Below are 21,862 nucleotides of genomic sequence, written 5' to 3' on the forward strand. Positions count from 1 at the left end.
GTCTGGCATCATGGGTGCATCTCATCTTCCTTGGTATCTGGCTTCCATTGTATTTATGTCTTGGTGAAATCTTTCACCTTGCTCTTCGCTTAAGTCACCAAGGTTCTCTGGAAAGCGATCTAACTGACTGAGCAGATAATGGACTTTAACACTCATGTTACAGCCAAGCCTGTTGAAATGAAAGAGCATATCCTCTACTAATTGTGTGTAGTTGTCTGCCTTCTTGTTGCCAAGAAAGATTTTCACAAGAAGAACAAATGAAGATCAGGTACATGATTCGATTTCATTCACTGATGTTATGAAATATGGGTCATTTATAAGTTGTCTGATCTGTGGACCATCGAAAATTACTGCTTTTTTGTTTTTTCATGGTAAGTCCAGGTAACATATGTGCTATGTATTCAATGCATGAACCGTCTTTATTCAAAGCCTTTACAAATTATTTCAACAGGCCTAGTTTTATATGTAGTAGTGGCAGTATGATTTTATCTTGTATTACCAAAGGTTCGTTGATTATATTTTGTCCTCCAACCACTATATATTCTCTCAGATGCCAATCTCTTTTTGCCCAATGTTCATATTTGGCTCTACTATTCCTAAGGCATCTCTACTATCCCATAACCACACCTAAGAAAATAGATCTGATGCGGTCTATCCAATACAATTTTCTGAATCAGCGCCTCAAATAACCCAAGGAACAGGTCAAAAAACCCAAGACACCAAGAATTTTTTTTTGTTGGCCTTTGATAAGTTGGTGATAAGATAGTTGGAGTAAGGCTTCAGTTAAAGATAGACAAACATATTAATGCTATTTACTCCCTGTATTAGGGGATTTCCCCAGCTCTACCTTAGTACCAGTTAATGGACTTTTCTTCCAGGAATTTGTCCAAACCTTTTTTAAACACAGCTATATTAATTACTTTTACCACATCTATAGTTACCTTTAAGGATACTGTCTCTAAACCTTACATTCTTAATTATAGTATTCTCCAAGGATCCATTCTATCTCCACTATTATTCAATATTTTTCTATCCCCTTTACTAAGTTTATGTCAGTTCATAGGCTTCACCACCTTTTCATATGCCGATGATATTCAACTTTTACACTCTTTAAATTCAGAAAATAAAGAAGAAATAATCGAGATTAATAGAAAGTTAGTGAAGGTTAAGCAATGGCTTAATTCTAATATGTTAGCCCTAAACATTCAGAAAACAAAAGCATTACTTTTCCCATGGAAAAAAGATAAGCCTGAGTGCCCCATTCATCCTAGATAATATCCATTTAAAGTCGGTAACATCTTTAAAAATATTGGGTGTCATCATCGATGAAAGACTCTCTTACCATGAACATGTAAGCAACACCGTTAAATCTTGCTTTTATAGGCTACGAATGATTCGCTCGATTTCTAAGTTTCTAGAGCCAAAATCACTAAATATATTAATTAATTCTTTAATTATCGCTAAACTTGATTATTGTAATTCTTTATTAATAAATATTACACAAAAAGAAGAAGTGTCTTCAGATAATCCAAAATACTGCCATTAAACTGATTCATAATGGCAAAAAATATGATCATGTCACTCCCTTTCTGATCAAATCCCACTGGCTCCCAGTTAATCACCGCATTACTTATAAAATCTTACTTTTAGTATTTAAAACTTTGTCTACTAATGAACCTCAATTCATTAATAATTTACTTATCCCTCACAATACGTCACGTTCTCTTCGGTCCACTAATCAAAAACTTATAGCAGTCTCCTCCTTGAAAATTATTGGAACTCGTCGACATGATATGTTCTCAGTAATGGCTCCGCAACTATGGAATACCTTGTCTCAACATATAAGAGAGGAAAATGATTTGAATCGTTTTAAAAGTAACTTAAAGAGCCTTCTTTTCAAAGATGCTTTTAATCTTTAATTATGTTCAAAGTTTATTTTAGCTTTTCCTCAGTTTTCACTCTCCCCTCCCTAATGTTCTTTCCATTCATGTTCTCTTCTTTTTTCTAAAAGATTGACTTGTAGTTCTGCCCTTTCATACCCTATGTATCTATTAGTCTGTAAGTCCATCAGTCTAACCTATTATTTTAAAAAATTAAATGGTATATTTATCACATGCCTATACTTTTTATTAAAGTTGTATTTCACTTAGTAAATTAAATAAGCGATTCATCAAGCCAAAATAAAACCTGAAACTTGAAACTTGAGTGTAAAAATATTTTCTTCACTTTGTTTTAGATGTACTGCTTAGTAACTTCAATGAGTGCCCTGTACTTTTTGAATCTTTTGAGAGAGTATTCGGTCAGTTTGCCCCTCAATTGGAATCCAGAAAGATAGACAGCATACCACCTTTGGGTATAATTCCAGCAGTGTGCAAGTGGCCACCTTCTCCTTTGACTACTGTGACATTAGGGACTACTCAACAATTGATGCCGCATGGCAGTGTGACTGGTTCCGTGATATCCCTAAAACTAAAGACATATACATATGTGTTACTGACTCATATTGGGGGGATAAGTATGCGTCCTGGGGAGTGGTAGGGTGGAACACTGGCACTGACTGGGCTTATAAATCGGAAAGTGCTCAGAAAAATGTGGACCAAAATGGTAAATCTCTGCTTAACCACATGGTCCTGGATATGTTCCTTGCTGAGTAGGGGTGTCTGTAAAATTCTCCCCAGTACTTTATCTTGTTGCACCTTTATTCCTGACAATACAGTTCCTATGGGTAAGGTTACTATGACCATTCAGAAATCAGAGGACCTCTCTGCTGAGCTCAAACGTAACTCTTGTTTATCTAATCCTTGGGACCAGTACTTTAGCTGGATGCAAGGATGGGTTAAACGGTTAGTGTTATAATCTCTATTATTATTTGTACCCATGTTGCTTATGTCATTTTTAGACTGCTTATGTGTTCTAGTGCTCGTATTACTGCTCCTAAGCCCCCTCCTCGAGAGACATATCTGGACTATCTCTCCCTCTAACCTGATGCTGTGCACTTATGATGTCATTTTCATGACATAAGAGGGGATTGAAGGGGCACATATATTCCTTGTATATATTCCTTGTAAGTTTTCTATTCCTGCATTTCTATTCCTGCTTGAACTGCTGAAAACAGGTTGTATGTGTCAAGAAATCACAAGGCCATTTTCTCTTTGTGTTCTGAGCTCTGTGTCTTACATCTTGTGCTTTAGAGAGATAAGAAACATTGCTAGACCTTAGATGGAAACTTCCCACTAAACCCCCCCCCCTTATGTTTGCTACCTCTTTCTAATGTATCCTGTTACCAAATATGGTCTTTCCTACAGTCATGTTGCTTTTATGTATCCTGTTACCAAATATGGTCTTTCCTACAGTCATATGTTGAAAAAACTGACCCATTATAATGCTATATAAATGGATGTAGGACTCATAATAAAGGGACAATTTCTTTGGGACAAACCTGAGCCTGAGCGTCTTTTCTTCCTAAAGAGACTGTCCCCAGATGCATCGGACTTACAAACGACAGAGCGTGTGAGGCAGTATTGGGACCAGAACCTTTTCAGGTCAGACCAGTGGTTCATCATGCCCAGCAGTCCGCTCACACGGCGGCCCTCCGGTCAAAGACCAGCGCCCTAACTGAGGCAGTTTCTCCTGTTTGTATTCCAAGCTGCATATTCCCCTGCCATGTAGCTGCATCTTCCTTTCCTACCAAATCAGGATCATCAAATTTATTCTCCTTCCCCAACTCATTCAAGTTGGGTTTCCACCTCTCTCCCTTTGCTGTTTTTATCTTTGAATCTTGATTATTGCCTGACATCAAGGTGTTTAGCCTCTGGCCTCAGATCTTGCAACTAAGCAAACACCATACACCACAACTGCGTATAAAACCATATTCTAACACAAAATAATATATGATATAACTCTCCACTATTCTTCTAAGTTGTCACTCTTTGATGAAAGAAAAGCCTCAGGTGATCGATTGATGGAATAGTCTTCCTCGCCAGGTGGTCGAGGCCAGTAGCGTGCTTGACTTCAAGCATCGATGGGACCAACAGGTGGGGGTACCACAGAGTTTTGCTTAAAAGATGGTTACTTCAGGTGGGGGGGGGGGTTGTCTTGAGTAGACTTGTGGGAGGGAGGGTTATTGTGTGGGCAGACTTGTTGGGCCGCCGGCCCTTTTCTGCCATCAAACTCTATGCTTCTATGTTAAGTGAGCACATACAAGCGCTACCTCCATCGCCCATATCATCGGCATAAAAAACTTTCATCAAGAGTTGGCAATGATCACTCCTGACGAATGTTTTTTATGCCGATGATGTGGGCAGTAGAGGTAGAGGTTGTATGTGCTCACTAATGAGCTTGGCAGAATAGTGGAGAGTTATATCGTATATTATTTTGTGTTAGTTTTTCTTTCACTCCTCCTTTTTATTTTGTTTCGTGTAAAACCATATACTGCCATTAGCAATATTAAAATCGTGAACTTTCTTTAGTCAGTTTCTGTTTTCTTTGGTAAGGTGGGGGTAGAGATGGAATTTACCTTTAACTCTTCATACTCTGAGGAGCGAGTTGTGAGATCCAATGCTGTGTAGGTCGAATCCATATAATCATTAGGTTGTTTATCCAACTGAAATAATCACAAAAAAATCTATAAACAATAGAGATTTATAGCCAAAAGATAGTGAGATTTCTAGAACTGAATGGCCTGCTGGACCTGAGGCAACAAGATTTTATGAGAGGCAGATCTTGTGAGACAAATCTGATTGATTTCTTTGACTGGGTGACCAAACAGTTAGATATGGGAGAGGCGCTATTTGTAGGGTTAGCATAAGTCCGGAAAACCCCTGCCATGTCCTCTTTTTTAGAAGACTGTCCGGGCGCCCGGAGGGATTTCCAAAACCCAGCAGTTTGTCTGGGTTTTGGAAATTCTAAGCTCGGAGACCGCGTCTGGAAACCTTTGCGCATGCACGGCCGGCACCGTGATGATGTCATACATACATGCGCATGCGTGTGACATTGCATCAACATCCGCGCATGCATGAAGGCTTCCATATGCGGCCTTTGAACTCAGGGAGGTTTGTGTGGGGGAGGATGGGGCAGAGCTGGAGGCGGAACGGAGCAGGACTGGGTGCAGAAAGGGGCAGGGCCAGGTATCCTCTTTTTTCAAAGAGGAAATCTGGCAACCCTAGCTATATGTGATGTACTTGGATTTTAGCAAAGCCTTTGACTTGATACCACATATGCAGTTAGTAAATAAACTTAGTGTCCTTGATATGGGTCCTAAAGTGATGGATTGGATTAACAATTGGTTAAGTGGAAGGAGACAGAGGGTAGTGACAAATGGAGTTTACTTAGAGGAAAAGGATGTTGTTAATGGAGCACCGCAGGATCTGTCCTTGGGCTGCCTCTTTTTAACATCTTTGTGAGTGATATTGTGGAAGGACTGTCTGGTAAAGACTGTCTTTTTATAGATGATACCAAACTCTGTAATGGGGTAGACATCTCCGATGGTGTGGATAACATGAGGCAGGATCTAGCGAAGCTTGAAGAATGGTACAGTAATTGGCAAATAAGATTTAATAATAAACAATGCAGGGTCATGCACGTGGGCTGTAAAAATCCAATAGAACAGTATAGTACAGGGGACAAAATATTTCTGTGTACCAAAGAAGAGTGGGCCTTGTGGGTGATTGTGTCCGATGACCTTAAGGTGGCAAAACAGGTAGAAATGGTGACAGTCAAAGCCAGGAGGATGCACAGGTGCATGACAAGAGGAATGGCCAGTTGGAAAAAGGAGGCAATAGTGCCATTGTATAAGTCTCTGGTGAGGTCCCATTTGTAATACTGTGTGCAATTCTGGAGACCACACTTCAAAAAGATGGAGTTGGTTCAAAGGGCCGTAACAAAACTGATTGGTGGTTTTCTTCATAAAGCGAATGGGGACATACATCTCATTATGTATACTCTGGAAGAAAGGTGGGAGATAGGGGACTTGAAAGAGACGTTTAAATATCTCCGTGACATTAATGTACAGGAGATGAGTTTGTTTTAAATGAAGGAAAAACTCCGGAATGAGGGGGCATAGGATGAAGTTAAGAGGTGATAGGCTCAGGAGTAATCTACGGAAATTCTTTTTTTTTTTACAGAAAGAATAGTAGATGTGTGAAATAGTCTCCCAGTAACGATGGTGGAGACCAAGACTGTGCCTGAATTCAAGAAAGTGTGGGATATGCATGTGTGATCTCTTAGGGAGAGGAGGAGCTAGTGGATGTTGCAGATGGGCAGACGGGATGAGGCATTTGGCTTTTATCTGCCATCATGTTTCTATATTTCCATCTATTGTTTTCCATGTCATTTATGTGAATTTTCATTTTCATTGAGGTTTTTTTTCCTTTCAGGATATTCAATGCTATTTAACCATCCAGGAATGGGTCTGATTAAATGGCACTTAGGTGCCTAAGTACTAATGTTCAGCGCAAAATAGCTGCTGAATATTAGAGCTTAGTGGCTAGCCAGGTCACATAACATAGCCAGTTAGTGCCAATATTCACTGGCCGACCTGCTAAATTGAGCAGCCAAAGATAGACCTGTTATTTATTTATTTAATTCGTTTTCTATCCCATTGTCCCCAAAGAGCTCAGAACGGCTTACAGGTTAAACATAATCGAAAGGAACGTCTAAGTCGCAAGTCTAAAGTAAAAAACAGCTTAGGACACATTTTTGAAAAATACGTACAAATTTTTTTCCTTTTGAAAATCGTCTAAGTATACTATAAGTCCTGCCGATCTGATCATCCAAGTCGCTAAATCATCCATCTTTATAACACATTTTTGTCCAACTTTCCGTCCAAGTCAAAAATGCCTAGAACAAGCCCTGTTGGACGTAGGAGTGGTCTGCAAAGTGATGGACTGAACACCCAGACATGGCACCTAAATAGTGGGGTACCTTACAGGCTGCTGTGAACTTCACAAAAAGGGCCATGTCATCATCTCACTACAGCTCCCATATAGATCATGGTGAGCCCCCCAAACCACCTCCAGAATCCCCTAGACCCACTTATTTACCACCCTAATAGCCCTTATGGCTGCATGAGCCACTTGTATGCCAGTACAAAAGGGTTTTGGGGGTGTATAGGGGAGTGCACATGTTTCAGTATCAATACAGTGATTACAGGGGCTTATGGGCATGGGGCACCTCTCTATGGGTCCCAAATCCACCTCCAAGATGACTTAAGGTGCCTCTGTGCAGGTCGACTAGGCTTTCCTATGCCAGGCTGCCAGGTGATGATGTTCTGGATGCCGAATTTTACAGGTGTGATTACGATTTTTATGGGGTTGGGGGGGTCGGTGATCACTGGGGTAGTGTGTGGGAGTCTGTATTATGTGTTTGCAGTGTTTATCTGGTGACTTTAGGTGGGTTTTTGTGACTTAGACCATGTTTTAAATGGTCTAAGTCACAACGTCCAAGTTCCGTCTAGGCTCTGTTGTAAAACCTTTGGTTATACATGCTGTACGACTAAGTCTAAGCCTGCCCACATCCCGCCCAAATCCCGCCCTCGACACTCCTCCTGAAATGCCCCGTTTAGCTATAGTCGTTGAGCGGCACTATGAAGGCCTAGGTCATTTATAAATATGTCCAAAACCCATTTTTATTATCGGCACTTAGATGTCTTTCATTTATGATTGTCCAAGTGCCGACTTAGGCTGGTTTTTGGACGTTTTTCTCTTTCGATTATGAGCCCCATATTATATAGTTGACAGGTTTCAATTTGACATAATTACAGAACAAGTTTACTATACAAGGTTGTCTCCTAACTTGATAAGACTGGGGATCTAGTACAAATAGAGTTTCCAGGTTACAATTTGCATAGTTATCCTTAGCAGTGCATGTTTTTTCAATACAAGTTTTTAACCTAATTTGATACATATTGAGATCTAGTACCACTATACATTTCTCTGCAATCCATTTGTCATGGGCAGGTAATGGCTGTTACTCCTTTGTGTTTACGGGAGCTTGCTAAAATGTGATAGCTTAAGGGATATATACCTGGTGTAACTATCATTGTCTTTAAGCCAGGTTTTATTATGCAGGAATATGTTCCAGTTTTTATCTGTGAGGTCTTTTAGTATGATGTCTTTGTTATTTACTGGTCTAACATTTATGAGGTTGATAGATATGTTTTTGTTGTGGGGGTGTATGAGGAAAAGGAGATACCTCGGAGGTTATGGGGGCTGTGTTGGGAGGGATTTTTTGGGCCAGCATATTGGCTCTGGTTGATAACTGGGATAGGAAAGCACATCATGGGTAAGATTATTATAAGGTATAGCATTGGAGTTGTTGAATTATATTTGGATTTGGTTGGGCAACAGGTGGAGGTTGATTGGTGGGTGGGTCTATATATGTAATATGAGCCTAGGGATGGGTGGAATGAGGGGAGGGTGGGTGGACCTAGGCTAAGTTCACAGTGTGGCTGTGGAGACTATCTTAAGAGATCTCCTAGAGGTAACTTATACTTTAATAATGGACATTTTTCAGAATTGTCCCTGAAGAGAGTCAGAAGTAGCAAGAGATGAGAGGTGCATTCCAGGTGGAAATAGCTGGGTTTATATGAGTGCAGGAAAGTTGTAGAATGGTCTGGGTTAACAAGCTTTAGGCTGCTTCTTAAAGTGAGAAGGGAAGGAAGTGACCTAGAATCTTTGGCCATTGTAACAGCCAGCCAACCAATGAATGTCAGGTTAGTGGCTATATTTTTGATGGCTAAAAATAGACCAGAAATTCAATGCCAGTTGCAGGATACGTCCCGGCATTGAATTTCTGGGTTTGTCACCAACCAAGGGAGTCAGCTCAGCTAACTTCCACAATCTGAATATCGTTCCTTATACTTGAGTACACATTTGCAAAGACTACTCACTATTTTTCAATTGTGCCCTTATAAAGCATGTTTCACATATGTACAATGGTTCAAACATACATGCACTCTTGGAAAACTGCACACTCTTTCTGAAAGAGCATTCCCTATTTGCAAACAGTATAACTTCTTTTGAAATAAACTCTGCCATTCAAACGGATGAGCCAAGTATTCAATTTTTTGGTATCTGATACCAAAAACCAAAAGAAGAAAAAGTCCCAGACAGGTGTGAATCAATTTCTTTTTAAAGGTTTTCAAACAATGAGTGATATCATATAGTAGCCAATGCCATGCCACTGATTTGATTTCAAGGTCCTTGTAAATGGCATTTTTGTTCAATGGCCCATACCATTTTGTAAATTGTAGTTGGGTTATCATAAAATGACATCATGTTATCTTATGTAAGTACTATTTTTTGCTACTGTACATTTTCCAAGATTTGGTCAACCAACAACTTAATAGATAGTTAAGAGAGTTGTATGTAGCCAAGCTTCAGAATTATGCTATGTAGTATTTTTCATTTATTGATATTTCTGGTATTCTTTAAGGGTTATTCCTAAGGAGAGAATAGCAACCAGGAAGAATTATCACCATGAATGAATGAAAAGGTTTGTGTTTCTGCCAAATTAAGTTGCAAAATATGAAAAGAAAACCTGATACTTTACACCTTGTCCTTAATATTCATTGCTTCACAGGTGAATATGATGACTTGAGAGAATCTGGTAGAAACTTAGGGCTCCTTTTACTAAGATGCCCTAGCATTTTTAGCACACGCAGGATTTTAACGCATGCTAAACCCGTGCTACGCTTCTAGAACTAATGCCAGCTCAATGCTGGCGTTAAGGTCTAGCGCGCGAGGCAATTCAGCACCCGCTATTCCGCGCGTTAAAGCTCTAACGCACCTTTGTAAAAGGAGCCCTTAGTAGGTGTGTACTCACCACAGAAGACTCATCGAGGCTCTTGGTGTAGGTGACTTTATCAGGAGTAGCCTCACTCTGCGTTTTCTTGTTTCTGTAAAACATAAGGCCATACCCAAGCTGTATCAAATATATATGAAGGGTAATTCTTTTAATATGCATCTACATATACTGCCCCTTGTGCATGCAAATGCAGGTGAAATATCACTTATGGGCTAAATTCATTAATAAAATGAGCACTGGAAGATTAGATTTATACCTTCGATAATCTTCTTTCTGCTAGTCCCTGGAGGATTCCATATGCTAGGTGTTCAATCCCAATCCGTAGTCCGGATGTTGCAGAAATCCACATCTTTTCTGAACACATGCTCCACCTCCTTAGACTGAGTGTGCTCAAACAATCCTAGTTCAGCCCCAAAACCAAGCACATACTTGCAAATCCAGGATAAGGGGGTAAGGAGGAGAATCCTCATCAATACAAATAAATCATGAACTGGCTTACTCTGCAAAATATTAGCAAGTGAGAAACAGGCACAAAGGCAATTCAGAAAACACATTAAGGAACAATGCAGTACTAACCTGCTGTTTGCAGCGAGTATCCCAAGAAAGGCCTTCGGTAATGTGTATATTCACAGAAACTCCCCACAGGATTTGGCAACTGGCTGGAAAATCTTCAAGCCTGTAATGAGAGTAATCAAGGCAGAAAAGAGCAGGCTACTCCAAACAACTAAGTGAATACAGAGAGGGTAGGTCATATGGAATCCTCCAGTGACTAACAGAAAGAAGATTACGAAGGTATAAACGTAATCTTCCATTCTGTCACATCCCTTCCAGATTCCATTGCTAGTTGATGTACCAAAGCCAAGGTAGCTAGGGAGGGACAGAAGAGCCTGTCCTCAAAACTGAGGTCCCGAAAAAAATGGAATCAGAACACGCCACCACATCCATTCGGTAAAACCGGGTAAAAGCATGAAGAGAGGACCAAGTAACCCCCCTGCAAATTTGATCAGGAAGAATCACGTAAAATTCCGTCCACGATGCAGCCACACTGCTCATCAAGAGTGCTTTCAGCAAAATTGGTGGCGGTGTGCCATGGGCGATGTACATCACGGAAATGGCCATTCAAATTCATCGAGTGACTTGGATGCTGGCCTACCACAGGCGCAGCAGTGAGAACAAAAAAAGTGATCAGACAGCCCTGAACACACCCTTTTGTGAGAAAGCCTACCAAGCTTTGGCAGAAGAAGCTATAGTAGAGGGTACTTCAAACGCTAAAGAGATGAGATAACTACCTCCAAATAACCGCTCACCATCAAAGCTGAGCACTCAAGAGCCATGCCGCAAGACCAAAACATGGATTCTCCATGGACACCGGTCTCTGACTGAGAAGATATCTATGAAAAGGGAGCTTTTCGTCCTTCTAAAGACGTATAAGAACCACCTACCCCAGGTGGCGAGGCCAATCCAGAGCCACTAGAGACACCAGTAAGGAATGCGTCGCTGTTCAGCAGATGACCTGACCTATCAAAGGCCATGGAGGGAACATCCTATAGAAACTCGTGAGACAGCCAGAGCCAAACCAAGGCATCTGGCTCTAGCTTCCATGCTGTTCAATGACCGAAAAGCTGAATTTCCTGACGTTCCAGATGAGAAGTCAACCCATGTTGCGGACCAGGAGTCCACCACCCCTAAATGGAGTGGACCTGACAAGGAGCCCACAACCCAACAAGCTGGCATTCATCCGAAGAGGTATTCACTGAGAAATCCAAAGAAGGTAGCATTGGCCAAAAGCCATCCCCTGAAGCTGCCAGCTCAAATTGCTGCTAGCTGGCTCCATCCAGGAGAGTGACATCTGAAGGGGGAAACTCAGAGGAGATCACCAAGATATGAGGGACTCCTGTCAAGGGCACATGGGCGCTCTAGCACAGGTGATCACCTCCAAGGAGGCTGCCTGAGACCCCAGAACCTGCAGATAAAACCAGGTCGAGAGAGCCAGACAGTCCAAGAAAATTCTGATCTGTTGACAAAGGCTCTGTCCACTTGCCATGAGAAGAAACGCACGACCCTGTCTGGAGACGAAGAGAAGACCCAGAAACTCCAGGGACTGGGAGGATGCCAAGCATCTCTTCCTGGACTTGCCAATGCCTACAGCAGAGACACTATCGTCCCCACCGTGCCTTTGTACACCCAATGAGACAGAGCCCGGATCACCCACAGTCCCAGGAAGGGAGGACTTGGACCCCCTGTTGGCTGAAGTTGCCTCAACTACAATCACTTTGACAAAAGAGCAGCAGCTGTTGCAAAGCCAAGGGAAAGAGCTGCAAACTGGAAATGCTATTTCATAACATGGAAACACAGAAACCTGTGATGCTCTGGGCATAATGAAATTTGGAGGAACGCCTCTGTGAGATCCAATGACACTAGAAACTCCCCTGTAGACAGCAGCTCACACCATGTACTCCATTGTCCATTTGGAAAAAGGGAATTCGCAAGAAGTGGGTGACTGACTGTAGAGCACTAAAGTACACCACAATGGAAACAATAGCATTTAGATTCCTAAAGATTTCTTTTAATTTCATCTATTACATTTAGATCCCTTAACATTTCTTTTTTCTAAAACTTTTTCAATAATTTATTTTTCGAATACACATGTGCCAAGATTTAAACAATGAGAGTAATTAAAGTGTGAGCTAATAAATGCATGCGCCGGCATCTGTCGGTTGTCAGCACCATTTTGCTTCAAAATTGGAGCGTAGCTGCACAGTAAGTAATTATAATTAAAGTTTAAACTTTTAAGCATTATCTTCAATCTGTTTTAGATATTTAATGTCATGTTTTATTGTTTTGTTGTAGTTAATATGTAGACCCCTGAGGAAGCCGTCAATAGGCGAAATGGGTTCCCGTTGGGCAATAAAAGCTTCACAATAGCTACAACAACGATACCGGCTTTAGAGTTACACCAAAGATAAGTGCCGGTTTCAGTTTTTTGATTTGCACAAGAGCACTTTTGTAAAAATCTCTTTTGCACAAAGCATTAGCACTTTTTTCATTGTAATTTAAGCACTGAGCTCGATGAAAGATACCCTTTCCCTGCAGAAGCTGAAAAGAAAATCATATATGATTCCTCAGCGCAGGCATCTGAGAGCACAGTAGCTCAAGTATAGAACAACAATTGTAGATAATCACTTACACAAGTCGTTTTGTTTGACTGACTGTAGAACCATAATACAGTACTCCCCTGAAATTCACGGGGGTTCCGTTCCAGGAACACCCGCGAATTTAAAAAAACTGCGAATGCGGTTTTGAGTCTGTAAAAAGGCAGGAGAGGGCAGCTGGGGCGCTGCGGGTGCAGTAAATCATAGCCAGTATGCTCCAGGGGGGAGAGGAGGAGGAATCAGCTGTGCAGAAGGCTGATTGGCTGATCGGGGGGGGGGGGGAGGAGGAGGAATCGGCTGTGCAGAAGGCTGAATGACTGGTGGGGAGAGGAGGAGGAATCAGCTGTGCAGAAGGCTGATTGGCTGACCAGAGGGGAGAGGAGGTGGAATCAGCTGTGCAGAAGGCTGATTCGCAGACTCATTCCCTGTATTTTCTGACCAGAAGAGGCAATCAGAAAATACCGCAAATCGCGAATTCGTGGGGGAAAACTGTATGTCTCCAATTCTCCAAGCCTTTCAGGCACAAGGAGAATCAGCTGAAGCCCCCATTCATAAACAGGGTCCAGCATCCTGAAGACTAAGGGGCACTGCAGAATATCGCAGACCCTGGACTCTGTTGCTGTCGACCTGTCGGAGGCCAGAAACCAAGCTGAAGGCAGGCAAAGTAGGACTAACAAGTGTCTGATGAAAGTCGCTTCAGCTCCAAACAAAATGGTAGAAGACAGCCAGTGAGCAAGGAAACCACGCCCACCCCAGACAACATTAGCACTTTCCTCTACTTTTTTGTGAGGCATAGTCACTGCACAGGAACCTGAGGAAGCCTGGAATTGAAACCGTGGTAATGGAAATGACTCTAGGGGGGAAAACCTAAGTATCCCTAACAACACCTGCAGGAGGAACAAAGAGAACTACGATCCCCTCCCGACATACAGAGAACTGGTGCACAGGGAACAACATAGGGCGGTGTTCACACCTAAGTAGAGGTCAGCCAGACCTATACCAACAAGAATCTGGCCCTTGAAATGACGGCCGCTGAAGGTGATCCTCGAGGCAGCATCCTTATCCAAAAACAGTCCAAAGAGTTTGGCCGCCTGAATTTTTTTTTAAAAATGGGGGGCTGTCTGTCTGCCTGTCACTAGACCTGCTCTGTGCCTTGTTTCAGCCTACCACTAGACCACCAGAAGGGGTACGGGCTACAGGGCAGGGCGGTAGGACAGGGTACACCATTTGGTTCAGAATTTTTAATTTTCTTATTTTTTCCTTCTCTACACTAGGTGCATCTTATAGAGCGAAAAATATGGTAAACACAGTGGCAGGAAACAGAAAAAACAAAATCCGCATGGCAACTACTGCAATCAAGGTCTGGAATGGCCAGACAAGAAAGCTCCCGAACAGAAAGCTTCGCCACAGACACCATAGACTGAAAACCCCCCAATGTGCCCAAAGGCTGTCTCTGATGAGCAGGGTCTGAGGATACACCGTTATGAGGAGTCAAGTAAAATTCTGTGAAAAGGCACACTCTACAACCATAGCAGGGCTCTGTTGAGGTACATGCGTTGTGGCAAAAGAGTCCCCATACTTGGAACACAGGCGTACTATGCTAGACTCCAGAGCGGCCTCTGGGTAAGATTTTCTTCAGAAGGGACAGACCCAGGCTAGCTCCCCAGCCCAAAAGGACACAGAGGAGGCAAAGTCCGAAGCTCCTGTCCCCCTCCCCCAGCATGCTATGGCATGCGGTACACAATCATTGATCTGGCACAATCAATGTCCACATTCAATAGATTATAAGCTGGGGAGTCTATCCCAATTGATTATGATTCAAATCAAGAGGTTTTTGAGGCAGAAATCAAAGTTAGAAAAAAAAGATTGATTTTAAAATCCAAGATGGCCACCATTACTTTACAGATTTCTATTCCTATTTCTATTTCGGTTCAAAGCGGATTACAAAAAGAGTTATGGAAGAAGGGTTACAAAGTTAGATCAGAGATTGTTTCCAAGAGAAGGTTAAGTAGGATCAGGGGATAGGGAGGGGATGGTAAGAAGGAGGTATTCGTGGTATTAAGATTTATTCAGGGATTTCTTGAAGAGTATAGTTTTTATTTCCTTTCTGAACATCTTGTAGTCTGAGGTTGTTATCAATAGGTTGGAGATTTGGTTATCTATTTTTGCTGCTTGAGTGGCTAGTAGGCCGTCATATAGTTTTTTCCGTTTTACTTCTTTGAGGGATAAGTGAATGGGGGGGGGTGTTTTTCTATGCCTGGTAGAGGTAGTTTGGATGAGGCAGTTGTTTAGGTAGATTGGGCTGTCTCCGTTTATAGTTTTAAATAGTATACAGTAGAATTTAAATTGTATTCTTTCCTGGATTGGAAGACAATGTGAATCGATGTAAGCCTCAGTAATGTGGTCATGTTTCTTCAATGAGTAGACGAGTCTCAGAGCTGTATTTTAAATTGTTTGTAGTTGTTTAATCATTATTGCAGGGCAGGGGAGGTAGAGGATGTTGCAGTAGTCCAGAATACTTAGGATTAGAGATTGTACTAGGAGCTGAAATTGTGTTCTTTTGAAGAATTTTCGGACTTGTCTAAGGTTTCTCATAACTGCGAAAGATTTCTGTATTGTTTTGTTTATTTGTGGTTGCATGGTGCAGCCTCTGTCACTAGTCATACCTAGTAGTTTTAGGGTGGTTTGCATAGGTAATTGATAGAGTTGATTTCTAAGTTGGTTGTGGTTGGGACTTATTTTCTAGGAGGATGAATTTAGTTTTATCTGGGTTGAGTTTCAGTTTGTGGTCTTCCATCCAAGTCGTAACTGTAACTAGAGTTCGGTATAGTGTGTCTGTCATTGAGAGCTTTGGTTGGTCGTAAGGTATGAGGATGGTGATGTCATCAGCATAGCTATAAGAGGTGAGGCCTTGTTTGTTCAAGTAAACGCCGAGAGAGGCCATATATAGGTTGAAGAGAGTAGGGGATAGTGGGGATCCTTGTGGTACACCGCAGGGGTTGGACTAAGGTTTGGATTTTTCTTTGTCTGATTTTACTTTGTATGTTCTGGATTTTAAGAAACCTTCAAACCATGAGTATACTTTATCTGAGATGCCTATTGAATCCAAGATTTGCAGTAGGATGTTATGGTCTACCAAGTCAAAAGCCGCCGTCAGGCCCAGCTGTATGAGCAGCATTTTTTTCCCAATGCTGAGGTGTTGTCTTGCTGTGTCGATAAGGGAGCCTAGTAGTGACTCTGTGCTGAAGTTAGTTCTGAAGCTAGATTGCGTGGGATGGAGTAAGTTATGGTCTTCGAGATAGTTGGTGAGGAGTTTGGCTAATAGACCTTCTGTTAGTTTGATATATAGAGGTATTGAGGCGATTGGTCTGTAGTTGGATGGGTGGTCTGTTGGTCCTTTTGGGTCTTTTAGGATTGGGGTGATGATTTTGCTGAGATCAGTTGGGAAAATGCCATCTGTGATCATGGTTTGTATCCAGTGTAGGAGTAAGGTACGGAACTTAGTGCTCGCTGATGACAGGAGATATGGTGGGCAGTGGCTGTACTTATTGTAGTTTGTTAAATTCGGTCCAATGTATCTTAGGGAATTGGGACCAAGTTCTGTCTGCAGCACAAGATTCATTTTCTGTGGGAAGTATTGTGGCTTCAAATAGCTGGGTTACTATTGAGAGTAGCTCTGGTGTTTGTAATTTTATTCTTGAAGTGTTCTGCTAGGAGGGAGGCTGAAGGGGAGGGGTTATTGTTAGTGGTCATATAGGATTTGGTGTTAGTTAGATCTTTTAATATTTGGAATAGTTTTTTGGTGTCTTGGGTTTCCATGCCTATTAGGTTGGTGTAATGTTTTTTTCTCTTTTCTTTTAATAGAAGTTTGTATTGTTTGTTAATTTTTTTCCACCATAATTTAATTCACACCATAAAGGGCAAAAATAAACTAAACCCAAAAATAAAAAAATATTGATTTAGGGTCTGGGGAAGTGGGAGACCTGAACCTTATCCACAGAAACTGTGAAAAACTACTTTTAAATTGATCCACAAGCCACCACTGAAGTTCCCATAGAAAATAATGGAGGTACTCACAGTCTCTGTAGTGCCTTTGTTTGTCAGCGTTTTTACAGCAGCTGAGTGGAGATAAAGGGCTTTCTGCCTCAGAAACAGCTCCAAATGTATAAAAGTGAAGATCTTCCGACTGCCTGTTGGCCAGAGACTGACTACACCCTCCACCCCCAATAATTCTCTGCCAAACAGTCGGGGGAAGGAAAGGTGGATTTCTTTCCAGATGCCCACAGCCTGCACTAGAAACCTGTTACAGGGTCACCGGCCAGCAAACTCCACGGGAAGGGACCACGGGTACTTCCAGAAGGTGGCACACAGCAGGCTATCTTTTCAGATCCACTAGAGTTTCTCTGTGAAGCTGCAGTCCAGCACTGCAGGACTGCATCCTTTTCTCAGACAGCAGACCACCAGAGAGGGGTCTCAAGGCACTGAAGACACCAAGAAACGAAGCTTAAATGAACTTTAAGTGAAAAATAAGAAACAGAAGCTGGGCAACAGAAAAGATGTGGATTTCTGCAATACCAGACTGCGAATTGGGATTGAACACCTAGCATATGGAATCCGGAAGGGATCTAACAGAATGAGTAATAGTCTATAAACAATGCTTTCAGCTGGGTGCTGTTTACAGAATATCACCTAGCACTAGGATCCGCACCCAGTTTTGGGCACGATGATTTACACCAACTGAAACCTAGTGTAAATCCCTGTGTCTGATCCCCCAAATAATACTGTGTGCTTCGTCAGTGAACTCCCCTGATCAGCCCAAGCCTCTCCCATGGCTAAGCCCTTTTTCACTTTGTGTGCGCAATTTTAAGCACCATTTCTAATATTCCTTTGTATGTGTGTAAGTGTCCTGAACTCTATTCTATAAAGATGCACTTACGTGCTATAAGGGGATCATAGGTATGTCTCCCATTTACACATGTAACTTACAAAATATTCTAAGTTATGCACATCCCTTCTGCATATAGGCTCCTGTAGTTATGCCAGTATTGTACCTGGTGTAACTGCAGTCATGTAGCTGTAAGATGTGCCGATGCTGACTTAGTCTAACATTCTATATCATATTCTGGATGCTCCCCACACTGCATCAGCATGCCTAACAGGAGGTGCCCACTTATAGAATTGCCCTCTTATTGTAGATTCTCACCATTATCATTTTTCATCATTTTGGAAGGCAAATTACTGTATTAATTAAAAGTCACTTCAAAAAAAAGACAATTTTCTAGTGGTCAGAATGAAAATGTCAGCAGGTCAGGTCACCCAGTCCATTCATTTAACACGCAGTCATTTTTGGAGGTTTTTAAGAAACTTTCTGGAAGACAGTGTTCTGAAAATGTGGATCCACTTCTGACAAACTGTAAATAATTATTGAAAGATACAGCTGGAAGGGACTTACAAAGGTTATGTGGGCTTAGGGTTACCAGATTTTATATCAATAAAATCCAGACCCTTGGCCCGCCCCACAAGCCCACCCAGTTCCACCCATCCCCACCCCAGTACGCCCCAGCTCTGCCCTCAGCTCCGCCCCAGTCCTGCCCCTGCTGCATGGTTATCGGGCAGGAACGCATGTGCAGATGTGGCGCGATATCACGCTCATACACGTGTGATGTCACCACATTGCATCCGCTCATGTGCAGATGCCCCCTCCTGATGTGATTTCCTTTCAAAACCCGGACAAAGTGCTGGGTTTTCAAAAACTGTCCGGACCCCCAGACATGTCCTCAAGGAGGACATGTTCAGAGAGATCCCGACGTCTGGTAACTCTATGTAGGCTTGTTTTTGCTAAAGTGTAATGCAATCTAGACAAAAAATCAGTTACTTATTACTGTTTTTACTTAATAAATTAATCTATTTTATATTATTATTGTTTTTATTTAATAAACTGATTTTTTGTCCAGATTGCATTCCACCTTATTTTGTCTTATTCTTTGCATTCTAGGTGTTGTGGAACATATTGTTTTCTGTTCCTTTTTAATCTTGTTTTTGCCTCCATCAGGCTCCTAACTATTCCATATAAATGTGTATACTATTGCTGTTAAAAACGGTCAATGACACCGGCCTAATTTCTCAGTGTTAGCATATGAAGGACCTGTAATTGATTCCTAGACCCAATTTGTTGCTCCCTGAACCAACTGTGAATACTATAGATCCTAGGAGGAAGGGAGTCTCAGCCATTACATAATGGTGACACCTAGGGGCTATTCTATAACTGAATACCTCAAACACCGACTTTTCTTTATAGAATACTAACCCATTACACATGTCCCTAACATTTAGGTATGATCACTTTCACCAGCTATTGATGTAAATGTTAGTGCTGCCCAATTCACCAATTTACTTCAGTGAATCGATTCAGATCGATGTTTCCTTTAAAAAATCAGACTTACCGATTCAGTGAGTTCGGAGTCTCCTCTGGGTCTCCTACGCACCAGCAGTGAACAGGCTGCTCCTGGCCTGCCCACCAGGGCCTTTCCTCTGCCACATCACTGATGACTTCATTAATGATGTGGCAGAGGGAAGTCCTGGCAGGCAGGTCACGAGCAGCCTGTTCACCGCTGGTGCTGCTTTAGGAGGCCCATAAATTGAGGTCTCGGGTGGTAGGGAGGTATTGATCGGGAGGTGCTGCACAGGGGGATTGGAGGGAGGAATGGAATTCCCTTTTCCCACACAGAATCTCACCACACCAGCTGTGTCAGCATTGAATCTCACAGTGTCACGGTATCAGCAGCAAGTCCCACGTGCTGCCTGCTGCTGACTCAGAAGTCTCTCCACAGCAGAGGGGAAATTTCTGGGTTAGCAGCAGGCAGCTTGTGAGAGTCATTCTGTGCCGATACTGTGACCCGAAGAAGCAAACCTTGGAGTACAGGGGAGGAGAGGAAGAAAAGTTGTTGGCACAGGGGGAGGGAAAGGGTGAAAGAAACTTCAGGAAGAAAAGATGGTGGCACAGGGGGAGGGAAGAGATAAAAGGAAGGAAAGTTTGTGGTACACGGAAGAGGGGAGGGTGAGAGGGAGGAAAGATGGTGGCACTAGTGGAGGAGAGGAAGACATGCATGGTGAGCAGAGAGGATGAAATCGCACATAATGGAGGGGAGGAAGGGAGAGATGGTGCATGGAGGGGAATAGAGAGATTTGACAGGGCACAAGGAAGGGATAGAGAGAGTGTTGGACATGGGGGGTAGATTAGAGGTAGAGAGAGATACACAGGAAGTGGAAGGGGAGTAGGAGGGAGATGGATCCAGGAGCAGAATGGAGTGATGGAGAAATGTTGGATATGGCACGGATGGTGAGCATGAGGAAAGAAAATGTCAAATGGGCAGGAGACCCTGGTGAGTAAGTTAATAGAAGACAAACAGAGACCAGAGCCTGGGACCAACATGATTTGAATAATAAGAGGACCAGACAACAAAATGTAGAACAAATTATTTTATTTTCTATTTTGTGATTACAATATGTCAGATTTGAAATGTGTATCCTGTCAGAGCTAATGTTAGCAAGTGTAAGCTAGGACCTAACAAAGAGAGAAAAGTATTTTTTGTTTTGTTTCTACCACAGCACCGGCGTGGGATTGGAGAGGGCAAAGGGGGGTGGGTGAAGAGGCTATAAAAATAAACATGTCAGGCCGTTTAAAAAAAGTGAATTGAATCAAATTGAAAAATCAATTCAATAGGCCAAATCGAATAAAAAAAAGTTTTTCCCTGAATTGGGCAGCACTAGTAAATGTACGTGCCTAAGTGTAGCATCTACCTGCATAACTTATAATATTCTTTAAGCTACACATGCAAGTAAGAGCCCCCCACTTATGTCCTGCCATTTTTCCTCCTCATTCTGCACCCCCTTTACAAATACACACTATCTCCTAGTTTCTATATTTGGTGCTCAGAAACTGGCGCCCAAAACTTGGCGCCCAACTTTGTGTGTATATCAGAAATGCATGCATAAATAAATAATGAGCACTAGAACATCAATAACTGAGTATTAACAACCAATTATTTATGTTAATTGGCATTGCAAAAAATGTGTGCATCCGTCTTGCTGTGTAGTATTCTATACAGCATGGCACCTATCTTGATTCATATGGATATGAAAGGGAGCATGTCAAAGGCATTCCACAGATTTGTGTGTGGACTTGTAGAATTTGCCCTAAGAACAGCTAATTAAGGCTCCAGCATTTATACCTGGTTTCAGCAGGCATAAAGTCCGGTGATTAAAAATTCCACATGAAATCGGTGCTAGGAGTGATTCTGTGACGTACGTGCAACCTTTATAGAATCGCTCAAAAAATAGTTAAGCTCTGGAACTCGTTGCCAGAGGATGTGGTAACGACGGTAAATATAGATGGGTTTAAAAAAGATTTGGAAAGATTTCTAGAGGAAAAGTACATAGTCTGCCGTTAAGGCGGACATAGGGGAAGCCACTGCATGCTCTGGGACTGGTAGCATGGAATGTTGCTACTGTTTGGGTTTCTGCCAGGTACTTGTGATCTGGATTGGCCACTGTGGAAACAGGATTCTGGGCTAGACAGACCCTTGATCTGATCCAGTTTGGCTATTCTTATGTTCTTATGCTCTCAGCACTGAAATTTTGGGGTCCTGATTTTTGAGAACCATTTATAGAATTCCCTCCTATGAGGCTCTTTTACAAAGCCGCAGTAACAATGCCACCACAGTAAATGTACCAAAGCTCTTCTCTGGTAGAATTGATAATCTGCTTATGATTGTTATTATGCAAAGTTATGCCATTATTTTTAAGGTTGGTTTGTATGTTTATTTTATTATGTTTCTGTTTTAAAACTATGTATGTAAATTTTGTAAACTGTTTAGTTGTAAACGGTATAGAAATTTTTTAAATAA

At 42.0% G+C, this 21,862-nt stretch overlaps 1 protein-coding gene across 1 annotated transcript in view; it reads right to left on the reverse strand.

Annotated features, from left to right (window-relative positions):
- Nucleotides 1-4,465: 4,465 nt before the first annotated feature.
- The window catches only part of LOC117368857 (carcinoembryonic antigen-related cell adhesion molecule 1-like), a 193,112-nt gene continuing 175,715 nt past the window's right edge, over nt 4,466-21,862 (reverse strand). The window contains exons 9-10 of the mRNA XM_033962601.1: nt 9,823-9,895; nt 4,466-4,603 (exon numbers count right to left, since the gene is read on the reverse strand). Of these exons, the coding sequence (XP_033818492.1) occupies nt 4,466-4,603; nt 9,823-9,895 (211 nt within the window). The remainder of the gene's footprint in view (nt 4,604-9,822; nt 9,896-21,862) is intronic.

Source organism: Geotrypetes seraphini, chromosome 11 (genome assembly GCF_902459505.1).
Source record: "Geotrypetes seraphini chromosome 11, aGeoSer1.1, whole genome shotgun sequence".
Taxonomy (NCBI): Eukaryota; Metazoa; Chordata; class Amphibia; order Gymnophiona; family Dermophiidae; genus Geotrypetes; species Geotrypetes seraphini.